We start from the raw sequence: 17,622 nt of genomic DNA, 5'->3' as shown, positions 1-17,622 counted from the left end.
CCCAGCCTCTTCCCCAGTGGGCAGCCGTCCGAGGCTGCAGGAGACATCCTGCTGTGTCCCTCAGCAGGTGCTGACCCATGCACCGCTGCCAGCACCACCACCACAGACACCGCCGCCACAGACACCGCCGCTACAGACACCGGCCCCGTGACGTACTCAGACAGTGGCACCACCGCTGACATGTCTACCATCCCCAGTGGTCAGTTGTCCGAGGCTGGAGGAGAGTTCCTGGACTCTGGGCAGCTTCCATGAGGCATGACTTCCATCACTGTTTGCACCTGCAGGTGAAAGGCGAAGCCGCAGAAGTGTGGGGTATGTCTCTGCCTCCATGGCGTATCATGCTACCTGTACCTCGCCAATCTCGTGGCACACACACCCAGGTGAGGGAATTGTACCGGCCACACTGCACATGGAGCACTCTGGGCACCATGCCCCCTCCAGAACCAGTGGAGAGATACATCCACTACCTCAGTCCTTTGCAGGATGAAGCACTCTGGGCACCAGGCCCCCTCCAGAACCAGAGGAGAGATATATCCACTACCTCAGTCCTTGGCGGAATGAAGCACTCTGGGCACCAGGCCCCCTCCAGAACCAGTGGAGAGATACATACACTACCTCAGTCCTTGGCAGGATGAAGCAGTCTGGGCACAATGCCCCCTCCAGAACCAGTGGAGACTGTTATCCACTTAAAAGACTGTGGCTTTGCACTCCCCAGGATAAAGCAATGGGCATGGAGCCCCCTCATGCAGCAGTGGCGGCTTGCGTTCATCTTTCTGAGGTGTCCCCCTCACCCTGAGGTGCCTGTATATTTTCGGTCTGATGCCCAAGCAGTGTTCTCTCCATTTCCAGTCAGGTATCTAGTGTGGGCTTCGCCCATGCATTTTGGGCCCAGTGGTCCACAGACAATGATTGGTACACTATCCAGACTTGTGTAGTTGGTGTACATATTTGTATATACTGAATTATGAACTTTGACTATCTGATTTTTCAGGATTACACTGGTTACAATAATTTCACTTTGTCCTTGCGTTCTTCCAGGGGTTGGGGGGGTGTATATGTAATGTTGCTGCATGTATTTGTGTGTATGTTGTTGTGGGTGAGGGTGGGGGTGGGGGTATTGCGTGTGTGTGTCACTCTCTCCCCCCTGTGTTGTAGGTGCAGTACTCACTGTGGTCGCCGCCGCCACCGTTTGTACTCCTGATAGATGAGAAATTATACCAACATTGGTAACACCTGTAGTTCAGGCTCCATGGCGTCCTGGTTCCTCGTTGGGTGTCGAGAGGTGAGTGTTTTCCCTTCTGTGTACTGTTTCCACCGTGCTTTTGATCGCGTTTGTTCCGCCCCGGAAAAGGTGGCAGATAGGCATCTTGAAATACAATGGGTGGTACTTTGTCTTCCGTCTGTCTGTTGGGGGTGACCGCTACAGTGTTTGTTAGGGCTGGCTCCTGCTATGTCCCAGGGGTGCACACACAGTATGCATTTGAATATTATTTTGCCCATTGGTTTTCATGGTGAATACTAACCGTGATTACTGTTGTATGAATACAGTTACAGCTTGACAAAGCCAATAGGCTTGCCTTATATATTGATGTGGGGACCCCTTGATTAAGGCAACAGGTCTGCCTTATATATAAATCACACCCCTTTATATTGTGATGTCGATCTGGTATAAGTGGGGGGCATTTTGATTATGAAGTTCAGGACCCAATATGGGTGAAATGCAGTATAAGGCGTGTCACCAATGGTCTTTTCAGGTACCTCATGTATATATATATATATATATATATATATATATATATATTGTGTGTGTGTAATAAATGTACCTTTCAATGTTATAAGAAAAAGCACTGATTGGACAATAATTTATTGATGTGAGTGATTTTTGTATTGCTAGTTACACCACCTATCCTGAGTAGGCCTTGGACTGCTCTGCTTCAGTAGCCCAAGAAAGTCAAGTGGTCCCGTGGGTAGCTAATTCCAAGTATGAAAACAGTTGTGGACCTAGTACCTGTAAAAAGATCTTGCTTCATGTTAAGTTTTCTGAAAAGTGATGTTACAGTTAGGTACATAATAAAGACTTTAACTTACATATAAAAAAACTTAGAAATTCACTAAAAAACAAAGGTGAATGATTGTTATTTTATATGACAGTGTCAGCTATATTGTTGCTTTTTATACCTGAAAAACACAAAAAATCGCTAGTTATAGTTTGGTGAGCTAACTATAACTCATGCCCCTGCCATGCACAGCTTAGGACCTCACATATTCCATCACTCCTGACATAAGATGTTCAATGTCATTATTGATGATATAACCCATGACATCTCAAAAAACATCACTGATGACATCATCCAAATTACTGCCCTTCAGTCTATACAATAAAACACTAAAGCATTTCATATATGTAAAGAAGTACAAAATGGCACAGAATCGTGTAAAGCATAAATTACATACAAGTACGTGCATATATAAATTATTAAAGTGAAGTCCACAACTTCGGGGTACCAAAGACCACTTATGTGAAGAAGCCACTACTACACAAAGCCTTCACCCTGTACTCAACTGTTCACTGAGATCACATTCTCTCTAGACATCCAATACCCATCAGGCGACTAATACGAGCAGCCTTCACCCTGTGAAGATCATTTTATGGAGACCACACTCCCTCCAGATGCCTAGGCATGCTTTGGTGGTTGAGCTTCTACTACACTCAGTCTTTGCCTAGTGCACAACTCTTCAAAGAGAGCTCACTTGTTCCAACCTCGGGTACTGAACATAATTTTGTCCCAGACATGAAATAGTATTTGGAGAAGGCTGCACTATGCCAAAACTGATCGCCTATTACGTATTGGTTTGAGTTGATTCCAGATAGTCATGCTTTGCTAATACAAAATAATGTCATTCATGAGTAGACAGGATGGCCTATAACCATATCTATTTTTTATGTCAGGCACTATAACTATATGATAATGCCACATCTCAGGTATGAGTGTTATGTAATTACCTGCAAATTAATTACTTAGTTCACAAGATAGACAGTAATATGAATCCTACCTTCATGGGTCCGTAAACATTGCTGCGATCAAACATTATGGTGAAGTAATTCAAACTGCTAAGCGCAGATTCCCAAGGCATGTATTCCGTTTCATTTGTAAGAAACTTGGTCGTCTCCAATGCAGCTGTTGTTTGTATGTATTTAGCTCTAAAATACAGCAATAGATTATAATATAATATAATACAATACAATACATTCCACTGTGATATAATATGATATAATATAATATAATATTATATAATATAATATATATGTTGTGGCATAAAGCTGTACACATAGGTTTTTGATTCTTTTATCAATTGCAGCAATAGCAGTCGGGTTGAAGGCACAGGATAGGTGCGGTAGAGGGATGCAGCACAAGAGGTCTAATTTCATATTGTGGCCTTCTATGTGTGCGTAATCTTCGAATGCGTCTCTGATCTACTCCATGGAACATAAATAGCTCCTTCAATATGACTATGTGAAATTGGTACCTAGCATTTTCTCAGCAATGGGAAGCTAAACACAAAGGCCCTCCTTATGAACATGGCGGTCTGATTTACGGGCAGTGATATGCGCAACGGGTGCTGCTGAGCCCGCCGCACTGCTACATTGTTGACTGCTCCATGTGAAGCCGTCGGCAATGTACAGGCCCTGCATTCTGCTGGGACGGCGGGTGGAAACACTGTTTCCCAGCGGAATGTTGTTTATTTGGCTGGCGGGGTCTTCAACGTGCTGGCGGTTGTTGTTTCGACCACCAGCACCGAGCTCAGCAGGATTTCCCACCAAGTTCGTAATTAGGGCCCAAGTCTCGAAATGAGTTATTTTGAAAAGGTAACAGCTATGGGAGCATAGAGCTCACAGTAAAAAGGCAAACCAGGATTAAGGGAGTGATTTACATATTGGTGGACGAGTTACTCTGTCACAACGGTGACGGATATTGCGTCTGCTGAAATCTAAATTGCACAGGATCTAATGGAATTTAGATTTTGGCAAACGAGATATTCATCACCGTGATGAAGTAACTCATCTGCCAATATCTAAATCAAGCCATAAACCTTTGGCTGAGGCTGATTAGGCTTATTAGGGGAAACAACATTTGGTTAGGAATGGTTGGTTAAAATTAAAAAAATACGAAATCCAGAATGCAATATCTAAAACCCAATCCTTTAAGTGGTAACCATGAACCTGAAGGACACATCAAGATATACTTGGGTGTTATCAACATATGAGAGCTGAATATTCCTAACCCAGCAAAGAGATGCTACAACAGCTCTGCCCAGATAAGAGATCTACATCCACTATCAAGCAAATCCAAGTTATCTTCCCCCACAGCATCATGGCCTGGAGCTAGACTTGTACAAAGCTACCCAACTGCATCATAATGAGAAGGATCATTAGTGTCCAACCTGGCTTACTTAATAAAGCCTATCCGGTCATTAAATCAGACACACAGATACAGATAATATACCTGAACAGAGGCACTGACTATTCCACTAATAAATGAAAACATAGCTTTTGAGCACAAATCTTGTCAATGCATCTTCACCATCGGATGTTCTCATAAGGTTTGCGAACTATATGAACACACATTTTCATTTTGTTCCAGGAACGATGAATGGCGTCCCATGGTGAGGCAGAGTAGTGCACTTATCCTCAGTATCTGGCTCGTGGTGAGAATTGACTGATCCCAAAAAAATAATACATTTGTTAACGTTAGCATAATTAATGTAAGGCCATGGGCTAGGGTTACAACAATGTTCAATAGTTAAGAAAATATATCTTGACTGATTTTCTGAGGTAACTGTCAATTCTGTTGTTTTCTCAACTGTCTGCAAATACTGCCAATTGATTTAGTCCGACACCCTCATTAATTTATCTTTGAGTGATGAAAATGTATTTTGAATTATTTGATCACAATTAGTTCTAAATTGTGTTTATACTTGAGCTGCATTCAGCTCAGTTGCTGGGTTTTGCTAGAATAGAAAGAATCCTTGGTTATCCGAAAATCCTTAGCACCCTTCTTTGCTCCTAACCTGTCTCCCACTGCCCGTTGACTCTGAGCCTCCACCCTCTCATAACTTAAGGTGCTCATTGTTAAATACCTTTAAGATTCTAAGGTACTTATTAGCAGGCTTGGTCTACATCAACATGCATTCCTTTTATTCATGTATCTTTAATGTGTTGACCGTTCCATCCACTTACAGAAGCTAAAAAGGCCTAAAGCAAGAGAAGAGGCCTCACTCCTACTTGGAGATTCAAAGATGAGATTACAGTCAAGTAACTATTCATGTCGATTAAGCTCTTACCAGGTTTTCAATCCACATTATAAGTTATGAGTGCATAATTTCAATGAAGGACTTAGTAAACAAGTAGGACACACTTTGAACTTACCTTGCCAAGTTGAAGGCATCATCAATTATCTGTGCACGATTAATAACTGAAATAACCTGCAAAGTAATAGCAGCGGTTTAATATCAGTTATCCAAGGAGTTAGAAAGGAGTAGTTCTACCTTTTTCTAACATTTCTAAAAATATGGCTGAATGTCAAAATATAATCTACAGAAATATTGCACTACAGACAAACTATATCAAAAATATTTTCAACCAAAATATTCTGGAGATAGATATATATTGGTAAATATAGATTTACTATTCTTAACGCTGCATCCATGTACCATGAAGACAGATACGGTCAAGATTCATATATGTGCAATTAAGTATAGTGAAGTATACTAAACTGTGGAGTTCTATGCATGTCTGCATACCTATGCATCTCTAAGTTATCATTCACAATTTATTTACTTGGTGTTCCATATTATAATGTGTTTATCTATGCTCTGTGGAGTGTGGTAGTACAGTTGAAGGGTGTTACCTGATACTACTATGGCTGATGTGCAGACCAGAATAAACTTGTATGTATCAATTGTACTCAATCCTGTGGCCTCCTTCTTCACAATGGTAATGGGAAACTGTTGCACCACAACAGTGGCAAAAATATCTACTCTAATCTGCTAAATTTGAGTTATTGCTGGTATTTGGACCTGGACTATGTTGCACTAAAAGCTGTTAGTGCACCATTTCATTCTGTGGTGATTTTTACACAGAAATCTAATTAATAGCAGCTCAAGCACCTGCATCATGTTCAGGCAAGGTCAGACACTCAGTAAACTCCAAGCACAAACTGCAATCACACAATACCCATTGTCACTTTTAAGAAAGAGTCAGGCATTGTTCTAATTGTGTCAGCTGTATACTACTCATGTCTGTTAAACATTGTCCTAGTATCACCCTAAGCAACACGCAAGTGGTGGGCTCACATGCCCTAGGTGATTCCATATGCACACTTGGCAACTTTGATGCAGGAGCCACTGCAGGAGAACACATATCACTCACCATTACTTCAGTGGGTAGTTTTGTCTTAAATAAGGCACATTATGGTACTGCTAGGTGCATACACCTAAGGATGGCAGTTTTCTTTTACAAGAGCTGTGAGGTAGGTAGGAATTTTCATGATAAAGCTGCCATTTATTGTTATCGTGTTACTTAAGAAATTTAGGGACAGATGCACTATAATACTCATCAAAAATGCTAGTTGCAGTGTGAGACCAGTATTTTTGTGACAAGTAAATCATTAATTTAACCAACCTACCTACATGCCTCGGAATAGTTTGCAACGCTTTGGGATGGGGGTCAGCTGGGGCCAGCTTCCCACCATCTTTGTGATTTCCTTTCAATATTGCAAATGTTTATTTCAATACAGCACCTTTTTCTTAAAGGAAAAAACACTGTGTTTAAAAAGAATGGTTTACTTTTTTAAATAGTCTGAGAGATGGCATTGGTCCCATGGACCACTGCCTACTTGCTAACAATCTTTCCTTAAATTCATGAAGTGGAAGTGGAGCCAAGGGGAGCCTTTCTCTTTAAAGAATGGGTTGCCAATCCATCTTGGGAGCCATAATTTGTCTATGGTTTATGACTGCTATTTCAGTCCTAAATATGGAAAGGAATTGTAATTTGAAGGGCACCTACAAAATTTCACTTCCAAACAGTGATGCATTATCCATTTCTAAAACCATTTTATAAGTCCCAAAAGAGTTAATAAAATGGGCTTAGTATATTGCAAAATGCATTTTTGTGGTTGCTAACTATGAATCAGAGCCTTTGCAACCCCAAAAAGGCCTTGTATGTCTTGTCATTTTATTATAAAGCTTAATGTCTGTCTACCATCATTGACATACATGCAATTTTTTTTTTTTGGGGGGAGTAAAGACAACACATCTCTACAAAGAATACACCAACAATTTCTTCTCAACTATTGCTTCAGATGCAAAAGTGAGCTAATGTTGTGTTATCTGCTGCTGTTAACTTTCTAGTGCTGTGAATTGTATTTGGTATAGGTTGTTATATCAGTCAACTTCCTCAGTCTATCAGAACATTACAGCTTCACCATTTTTCCTCACCTCCCCCAGGAAACCCTTCTATCAAATGGCAATATAGAAGAATATAGTTGGTAAATATGCCAAGCAAGGTCTGTGGCCTCAACCTTCTAGCGGAAAGCTAAACCTCTCTAATCGTATGCATTTTCTAGGTGGTGAGGGTCAAGAAGATTTTAAAAAACTAGCTGAACCTGATTAAACAATTAGATGTAATGAGTATGAGCTGTGCATTAAACAATTAGATAACAACTAGATTTGCACTATTTACCCAAACCTGGAACTATGTTGGATTGCTGGAACTATGTTGGGGTGTTATGATTTGCAAATGAAGGAACAAAATTAGGAAGAAAGTGAAAGGAATACATCATCACATTGAGGAAGTTAGGCTTGCCCTGAAAATTTGGCATGGGTTTAGATTAGCTCATTAGGGAAAGGTTTCAATGGACTGTGTTGAAAAAACTGAGAAGGAATGAATGGGTTTAGCTGTAGTACAAAACATTGCTGTTAAAGCAAAGGAAAACTAAATAAGCTATTCAAATGTTAATTTCAAATTCAAGGGATATTGTTCAGTTATGGAACTTTAGGACACATGGCTAACAACAAGGGGCATCTTGCCATGAATGTGAGAGCCAAACAGTGTTAAAAAAAGGACACCTTGCAAAGAGTTGCAAAGCTGGGAAGCCATTTATAAAAGTAAATGAAGTAATCTATAAGGGCAATGTACTAATGTAGAGTGTTTTTTACAAGCCAAAGTGCGTGAGTTAAAGGGGCATCCCAAAGATATTGTAAATACTGGTGGTCCCACAACTGAACTGCTGTTCGAGTCTGGAACTTAGCATTAATTTCAAATGGGATGTATGAAAACTAATTGAAAGAACCTATTGTTCCAGGAGATTATAGCATAGCAGTGACACCAGGTAATTAATAGGATGTTCAATTTCAAATTGAATTAATGGGCCAACTATGGAGTGAGAAAGTTTATGTTCCTGTTTATGGAGACAGTATACGTACATGGCCCCATAAAAAGATGAATCATATTTGATCCCTATGGCAATCCATCTGCCAGATTTAGGAATGACTAACTCAATACTTAAAATAAAATTACATTTCTGGGGAGTTTATCCTAGATGTGATCAAAGCTGTTGCATGATATGAAAGCGAGTTTCAGTATCACACAGTGTTATTTCACTCATTGGGACACTTGAGGTTGTAATTGGAAATACACCCAGACAATGCAAAATTGGACAAGAGTAGCACCTTGTTGCGAGGGGCTGTAAGACCTCATAGTATTTGAAGTTGGGGAATGTGCTGCCTTGTAATGAGAAATTGCAAAGAGGAGTACCCCATAGTGTGCGAAGTCAGGGAAGAATAGTACCCTGTTGTGAGAAGTTCCATAGGGGATTACCAATGGGTGTGCTGTGGCGCAAGAGAAGTACCATGTCATGAGGGGTTTCAGGGGAAGTACGCTTAAGAGTGAAAATGTGGAGAAATGTAATACTGCGTGATTTTGAGCACACTTTTTACAGGAATTTGTTCTAAGACCAATTGTCTTCCTGTAGACATGGGTAATTTGTCAGGAGCGTGGTAAAGGAGGCTGAGTACATTTGTTATTGACTTGTGTTGTGTTTATTTCAGTTTGTGTGCAATGGAGTCGGTCAGTGTTGTGTCTGAATGGTAGAATCTCATGTTGCTCTATTGCATTGCAGATGAGTACTTTACCTGCAGATATGGTCTGGAGTTAATAGTTGTATTGCTAAGTGTTTGTTGTGTTGTGTGCACAGTTTTTCACGATCTATTAGACCCTGTCATTACTGTACTGGGAAGATGTCCTGACATTTTCTGATGCACTTTCCTGTGGGAAAGTTACAGGGTTCAGAATAAGTGCTTTATTCTTCCCAGCATTTGGCCATGTTGGGTCGGCTAGCTAGTGTGAGAGGGTGTGGGTGCAACTGGAGTGCTGAAATGACTTTTGTGTTCTGTTGTACCTTTGGTATGAACAACAGCCAAGTGACGATGTTCCTGGATTACCTAGTGGTGATTCAGGCTAGATGGCCCATCTTTTCTGACAGTTAAGAAGGCTCTGAGTGAGAAGGGCTCACACTACTCTCATGTGTCCTGCAAAACTGAAAATCTTGGAAGATGGCAAGTTGCATTTCTGCCAGGACCCAGAAGAAGCCTGGTCCTGGATTGAAGAGTACTGTGCTGGAACACCAAGGCCGTAGCAGACTGCTCCAACTGGCAGGGAACACCAAAGGACCAACTGGCGACCTCGATGGACCACATGGGACAGGACAATGTCCAAGCCCTCCAAATCTCAAACAGACTGAGACAAGGCAGCAGCCAGGATGCTGGAGAGCTGACAGAGGTCAGAGGTCAGGGGCACAGATAACGTGGTGGAACTCATCCTCAAGACAAAGGTTGGAAAAATCGCAATCAGACGGTCCTGACCAATTGGAGTTTAGTCCCTCTATAGTCACCCCACAAATGTCTGACAAGATTGTTTGAAATAAGTGATGTGGGCTCAAGAACATGAGGGGTACCACTCAACCCGCACAGCCCTCAGGCCAGGGTGAAAGTCCTTCTGGAGGCTGGTGAGGTAAGAGTGGAGTGCTGGAGGGACCTCAGGCCTACCCCTACCTCTGATCTCATACACTAGTCATGGAGTTCAATGGAAATTACTGTTTTTTAGCCTTGACTAGTTAGGGTGGCCAGCTGTTGCTGGTCTGCTCTAGGGCTCGGTTGCTGGGGTTACAGTTTTCACTTGCTTTTTGTTTGTTGGATTTGCTTTTTCACATGCACCTTTTATGTGGTGGTGGATGCAAGGAGGGACATGATGGAGTATGGGTGTCAGGGGCCCGGACATGTGCAGGAATCCATCACATGGGGTACACTACATGAGTTTAAACTCATAACTTAGATCATTCGTGGTATGTGGGTGGTGGCTGAAAGACAAAAGAAACAAATGCACCTCAGGTGCTGTGTGGTTCACATAACCATGCTTCAGAAAACCCACCTCAAAATAATAGAGGCTGAAAGGTTGCAATGCCACTGGCATAGTCAGATACATGCTACCACATATCCTGTTTGCACAGGGAGCACTTGTCTGGCCCCTTTTGAAGATCCAACAGGAATAACTGAAAAAGAGGGGAGATATGTCCTGGTGGAGGGTAGACTGTGTGGTAAAATGATATTACTTTGAAACATACATGCCCCAAATCAGGACTACTCTACATTCTTGACATCTCTCTCGACGCAAATGAGCGGGTTGACAGAGAGGGCCCAGCTTCTGAGGCAAGATTTTTTTTGTGTCCTGGGCACTTAGGGGCATATTTATACTTGTTTTGCGCTGAATTTGCATCATTTTTTTTAACGTAGATTCGGTGAAAAACTAACTCCATATTTATACTTTGGCTTTATGGAGGAAAAGTCATTTTCTGGACGTGGAAACCTACTTTGCGTCAATGAGACGCAAATTAGGCATTCCTGGTCAAAAAATGACTCTATGGCCTTAGCAACATATTTATTTACCTGTGCTAAAATCACGCACAGGGGAGGAGGGGTCAAATAATGGTTCAAAGCCTGCTTTGCACCATTATTTAAAGCCTGGGTCAGAGCAGGCGTTAGGGTACCTGTGGGCCTATTTCCATGGTGGAACACCATGGAATAAGCCCACAGGTGCCCTCCCCAGGCCCCAGGAACACCCCTACCCACACCACCCACACCAGAGGGACATCAGAGGATGGGGGACCCCATCCCAGGTAAGTATAGGTAAGTACAGGTAAATATTATTTTTTTAAGAACCATTGGGGGCCCTGAAATGGGACCCCCTACATGGCACCGGGTGCAATGGCCATATCCAGGGGAACCTGGTTCCCTCTGCAGGCCACTGGGGTGGTGGTAATGACTCCTGTCATGTGGTATGGATGGTTTTGCATCAGAAAATGATGCTAGGCTGGTTAGAGTCATTTCTTTTTTACTCTAACCTGCCTAACGTCATTGTTTGGAGCAAAACCCCCTTCTTCCATACCGGAACCCCACCCAGCTCATGTCATTTTTTTTACGCTAGCCTACCCTTTGCACTGGCTTTCACCATTCCATAAATATGGTGCCCGGCTGGTGCTCCGAAATGGTGCAAGCCAGTTTTGCACCAAAAAGTATAAATCAGGGCCTAAATTAGAATGCTCCACCCTGCCCTTGCCCAGGATACAGAAGTACAAGACAGCGAAAGGTAAGACAGATTGGCTCAATCAATCAATCAGTATTTGTAAAGCGCAGCCTCTCACCTGTGAAGGTCTCAAGGCGCTGGTGGGGAGGTGACGGGCCTCATCCGAAGAGTCACGTCTTGAGGTTCTTCCTGAAGATGGTGAGCAACGGGCTTTGTCTGAGGTGCAGGAGAAGGTTGTTCTAGCTCTACAGTGTAGATAAAAGATCGTCCTCCAGCGGTGGTTTTGTGGATGCGAGGGATGGTGGCCTGGGCCATCGCGGCAGAGCTGAGGGATCGGGTGGAGTGTGGAAGGAGACGCAGTGGTTCAGGTAGGCAGGTCCTGCATTGTGTATGGCCTTGTACATGTAGGTGAGAAGCTTGAAGGTGATTCGCTTCTTGACTGGTAGCCAGCTCACACATTGAGACATGGAAGACGTGTGGCACACACAATACACTCACAACAGGGACTACTCTTATTACTCTGGCATGCATCAACTGCTATACCAGGACAGATAGGTATATCTGCTCGAAGGGGACCTTGCTGATTTGTTAAACACACTGAATAATTGGGCAGAATGTTGTCAGATCACAGCCCTCTCAAGCTGACCCTGTAACCGGTTGATGAACGTCCTGCGATACCGACATGGAATCTCCATACAGCAGCCCTCAAGGACGTGCCGTTCCAGGATATGCTGTATGACTGGATAACCCACTACTTTGAAGATAACTCTGGTACTGCTTCAGACAAACTAGTGTAGTGGGATGCATTCAAGACAGTCATCTCGGGACACTGCCTGAGCCACACAGTGGGGATCCGCTGGGAGCTTAACTGAGAGTTGTCCCAACTAGACACCACACTTTATCGCCTAGGCAACACGCATGGCATAGACCCGGAAGCCCCTGCTAAACTGCTTGAAGCTCTTGATCAATATAAAATGATGATGGAACATTTGTGGTGTCACTATAATAGAGAATACGTGGCTTGCACACACAAAGAGGAGGGTAGACTGAGACGTATGCTGGCATATTTGGCCTGAAAGGAGGGTAGGGGCTCCCCGATCATACATGTGAAGTCAAGAGACTGGGCAATTCTCTTCACTCCCCTCCTGACATTAATGCAGTGTTATGAGATTATTACATGAAGCTTTACGGATTCCAAGGACTGGGCTCTATGGGAGACCTGGTGGCACTCCTGCATCGGGTGACGATGTGGAAACTTTCAAAAGTGAAGGATGCAAGGCTAATGGTAGAGATAACAGACCCAGAAATCAAGGCTACGATTTAGGGCATGGCATCAGGCAAATAACAGGGACTTGATGGCCTCCCACTTGAGTTTTATGCAGCCTATGCTGAGATACTGACCCCACACCTACAGACCCTATACAAGGAGGAACGCACGTTGGGGAGGCTTCTGAATTCGGCAATGGAAGTCTCAGCGGTGCCCTAGCCAAAGATCTCAGCACGAGAGGCCAGGGCAGATGATTACAGACTACACTTGATGCTTAATACCGACCTTAAGATACTGAGCAAAGCGCTTTCCTCAAGCCTGAAACCATACATGCCCGAACTGATACATCCTGAACATTACAGGTGTTGGACCGGGCCCTTTTTGCAGTGTTATCCCTAAACCTTTTGCTGCCTTCTTCCTATTTTTCTGACCAGTTTTTGTTGGCCTTAGGACTCTGGGCACTTTACCACTGCTAACCAATGCTAAAGTGCATGTGCTTTCTGCTTAGAACATGGTAACATTGGCTTAGCCAAAATTGGCATATGTAATTTACTTGTAAGTCCCAAGTAAAGGGCACTGCATGTACCCAGGGCCTGTATTCTTTAAAAAATCATAACTTAAGTTCTACTTATTGGATGGTTGTTTTTTTGGTTGTGTTTTATTTATTAAATTGAGTTATATTTTGCTGACCAGGTGTGGTATCTTTTTGTGTGGCGTTTTCACTGTTTTACTGTATGAAGAGCTGCACAAATACCTTACACTTTAATTAAGCCTACCTGCTCTGTGCCAAGCTACCAAGGGATGAGCAGAGGTTCATTTATGGTGTGTAACTGACTTACCCTGACTGGAACTGTGGCTTCTGCTTGGACAGTGTGTATACCCCTGCTAACCAGAAACCCAGTTTCTAACAGTCACAATGTTGCAAGCAGAAATATAGTCTGACATGAATGCTGTTTTCAAAAATAATTACCATTGAATGTAGATTTTGGAGTATTAACTCAAATGGGGCAGTATTTTCTTTAATGATATTTAGGAAAAAATATTTATGAAGCCCATATTCTGACAACAATACCATACCTGCAACACACCAAGGATGCAGGCTCTATACACCTTAAGATCATTAAAGAGGTGGTATTAGACCAACAATACCCATGTTTCCTGTTTATAGTTCCTGAATGAAAAATTCTCATTTCTACAATGGGAGATGGCTTGGGGGTGACCGTTAAAGTTTTCGTCCTTGGCGTGGTCTCAGTTAACCTTTTGCATCTGTTTTCCAGGTTATTGATGGGTGCTGGACTCTGATTTTACTGTTTTTTTTACTCTGGGCACTTTACCACTGCTAACCAGTGCTAAAGTGCAAGTGCTCCTTTACAAAATGTGTATGTAATTGGTTTATCCATGATTGGCATATTTGGTCTACTAGTAAGTTCCTAGTAAAGTGCACTAGAAGTGTCAGGGCCTGTACATCAAATGCTACTAGTGGGCCTGCAGCACTGGTTGTGCCACCCACATACGTAGCTCTGTAATTATGTCTCAGACCTGCCACTGCAGTGTCTGTGTGAGCAGTTTTAACTGTAAATTTAACTTGCCAAGTGTACCCACTTGCCAGGCCTAAACCTTCCCTTTTCTTACATGTAAGACACCCCTAAGGTAGGCCCTAGGTAGCCCCAAGGGAGTGTGTGGTTAAGGTAGAACACATAGTAATGTGTTTTATGTGTCCTGACAGTGAAATATTGCTAAATTAGTTTTTTACTGTTGCAAGGCCTGTCCCTCTCATAGATTAACATAGGGGGCTACCTTTAAATCTGATTAAAGTGTAGATTCCCTTTGGGAGCGGATGGACATATGGAGTTTGGGGTCTCTGAGCTCACAATTTAAAAATACACCTTTTGGTAAAGTTGATTTTAAGATTGTGTGTTTGAAAATGCCACTTTTTTAGAAAGTGAGCATTTTCTTGCTTATACCATTTCTGTGACTCTGCCTGTTTGGGGATTCCCCCTCTGGGTCAGTTTGACAGTTGGGCTAGTTGCACCTCCCACTAGACATTGACACAAAGGGAGCTGGGGTGTAGCCTGCATATCCCGATGAGCCATCTGTGCTAGGAGAGAGGAGAGGAGTGGTTACTCACACCTGAAAAGGCTGTGCCTGCCCCCACACAATGCAGTCTCCAACCCCCTGGTGAGTGTCTGGGGCCTGGCCTGGGCAAGGCAGGATTTCACATTCAAAAGAGACTTTACTTTGAAGTAGGCCTACTTCAAAGGAGAAATTGGGTATAAGAAGGGTACCCAAAACCACAGATTTAGATCACTTCTGGACATCAAGAGGAACCTCTGCCTGGAGAAGAGCTGGGGAGAAGTGCTGCCCTGCCTGCTTTGTGAAGCTATCCTGCAGTTGCTGCTTCCGCCTGTGCAAGGGGACAAAGACTGGACTTTGTGGTATATTCCTGCTTGAGAAGGACTCTCCAAGGGCTTGGACTGAGCTTGCCCCTGTTCTGAAGTCTCAGGGCCATCAAAGACTTCCCTTACCAGCACCTGGACTCTCTTCTGAGACTCCTGCCCTGACAAGTGGTGCCCTATCCAGGCCCTGGGCCCTTGAAAGGAAAAACTGGTGAAAACTCAAGGAAGTCGACTTCGGACGACTCCGGACAGACGCCGCTGCTGAATACGGTGACGCCGCCTGCATAAAACTCTGTGATCTTCGCTGGAACGCGACGACCTGTCAGGCCCGACACCGCTGCAGCCCTGCCGAAGTCCACAATTCTGTGGAAGTCACTGCACCACGCCGTGACTGATGCCGCTCAAAGTGCGCGGAATCAACATTTCGCACAGATGGCGCAATCCCTGACTTCACTCATCGGCTTGATTCCATTCTTCACCAAGGTACTGTACCTGGGGGTCTACGTGACTCCGTGGCCGGCGCCGCTGGTGTCAGATTGTTGGGAACAACGCCGTCACGATGCCGTGTTAACACCTCATCAAAGCATTTTGTGTTCCTAAGCGCTATATTTGGATTTAATCTTTAAAAATTCATAACTTGACTTGTGTATGGTGGATTTTTGCCGTTTTGGTCTTGTTTTGTTTAGATAAATATTTCCTATTTGTTTTAAACCTGTGTTGTGTCATTTTGTAGTGTTTTCATTAAGTTACTGTGTGTGTTGGTACAAATACTTTACACCTAGCTCTCTGAAGTTAAGCCTACTGCTCTGCCAAGCTACCAAGGGGTTAACCAGGGGTTAGCTGAGGGTGATTCTCTTTTACCCTGACTAGAGTGGGGGTCCTTGCTTGAACAGTGCTAACCTGACTGCCAACCAAAGACCCCATTTCTAACAGCGACCAAGAGGTGTCACCTGTTAACACATGCCTATTGCTTGTTTTTCAGTGGCTTGGAAGCTTTTTTACACTGGAAAGAAGAAACTTCAAAGATAACCCATATTGTGAGCTGGTTCATCAGTCTTTTCTACACAATGCTGTAGAGGCTAAGACCCAGAGAGATGCCATCTATTTCATTTTATATAGTTGCACTATTTAAAGGAGGAAAAGTATTTGGTAAAGAAAGTTTGGGTTAATCTGCAGTAAAACTAAATGGGACTGGGTGGGTTTGTAGCACATTGTGGTATTCCTACTGCAATGAAAATACCCCATTGACCATAAATCACAAACTGAGGCTTTTATCACTGCCTAATTTCTTTTGTAAATTGTAATTACAAATGCAAGACTTATCGAAAAGAAGGCCACAGTTGACCGACCATGTTTCCTGCATTTTGAAGCTCTTGTTTGTGCTTTATGTCCAATATGATATTTTCATTGTATGCTACAGGGTTAAAGTTTTTCAATCAGACAGTTCTGAAAAGCTTTCATTTGTCCTTAAATCTTCATAGCTCTCACATGCACACTTAGGAGCAGCATTAGTTGCAACTCTCAAAATAATTTGTTTTTGTCAATTAGGACTGGTAGATTTATCACAGAATGCTACTCCTGGACTGATGGGAATTTCAAACTCAATCAGGAATATAGTTGGATCATTCTACTTTGAAACTGGGAATGGCCAAAGATTACTAATGTAACATTGGAAATCGCAAACCCATTGTATTATGCTTCTGGGAATTGGTGAAGTTAATTTCCACCACCTCCTCTACCTCTAATGCATAAAAAGGAGAACAAATAAAGCTAAATGTTTTTGACAAGCATTTACATACATTTTGTCAAAATTCTCAGTTTATCAACTGTGTTTTAAAGTAAAAGGTACTGTTCACATGCCACCAATTAATTTGCAGTAATGAGGGGTAGCATTGAAATACCACTTATAATCAGGGCCTTATTAAGAGGTAGGTGGTAACGGAGCATCTTACAAAAATTAGCAGATGACATATCCACCTTCTTCTCATTTAGAGGTGGAGGAAACTCTATATCAGAAACATATTGTGACAACACAGCCACCACAAAATTGCCTGCTCTGTGGTTTTGGAAGGAGTACTTTCTACCCGGGACCACCGTGGTTGGCATGGTGGCCCTGGGCAAGAATAAATGACTAGTCTGTTTGGTACACTGGCAGAAAGCTTCAGAGACAGCAGGAGTACTGTTTTGCGTTTTTGTTTTTGAAAATACAAAAAAAAAGTCCAGGCACACCATGACAGAGTTCTATTTGGTGGTCGGTTAATAGTCCAGGCACACCATGACAGAGTTCTATTTGGTGGCCGGTTTGGATCTGTGGCAGGATG

The 17,622-nt window shown here is 42.9% G+C and overlaps 1 protein-coding gene across 2 annotated transcripts in view; it reads right to left on the bottom strand.

Moving 5' to 3' along the window:
* The window catches only part of LOC138284178 (aminopeptidase Ey-like), a 534,815-nt gene that overhangs the window by 192,515 nt on the left and 324,678 nt on the right, over window positions 1-17,622 (bottom strand). For both annotated transcript variants that reach the window (XM_069222674.1, XM_069222675.1), the window contains exons 14-15: window positions 5,429-5,484; window positions 3,055-3,202 (exon numbers count right to left, since the gene is read on the bottom strand). In XM_069222674.1, the coding sequence (XP_069078775.1) occupies window positions 3,055-3,202; window positions 5,429-5,484 (204 nt within the window). The remainder of the gene's footprint in view (window positions 1-3,054; window positions 3,203-5,428; window positions 5,485-17,622) is intronic.

The sequence above is a fragment of the Pleurodeles waltl genome, chromosome 3_1 (genome assembly GCF_031143425.1).
Source record: "Pleurodeles waltl isolate 20211129_DDA chromosome 3_1, aPleWal1.hap1.20221129, whole genome shotgun sequence".
In the NCBI taxonomy this organism is placed as follows: Eukaryota; Metazoa; Chordata; class Amphibia; order Caudata; family Salamandridae; genus Pleurodeles; species Pleurodeles waltl.
The sequence above is the reverse complement of the archived record's forward strand: the minus strand, read 5'-3'. Positions and strand labels throughout refer to the sequence as shown.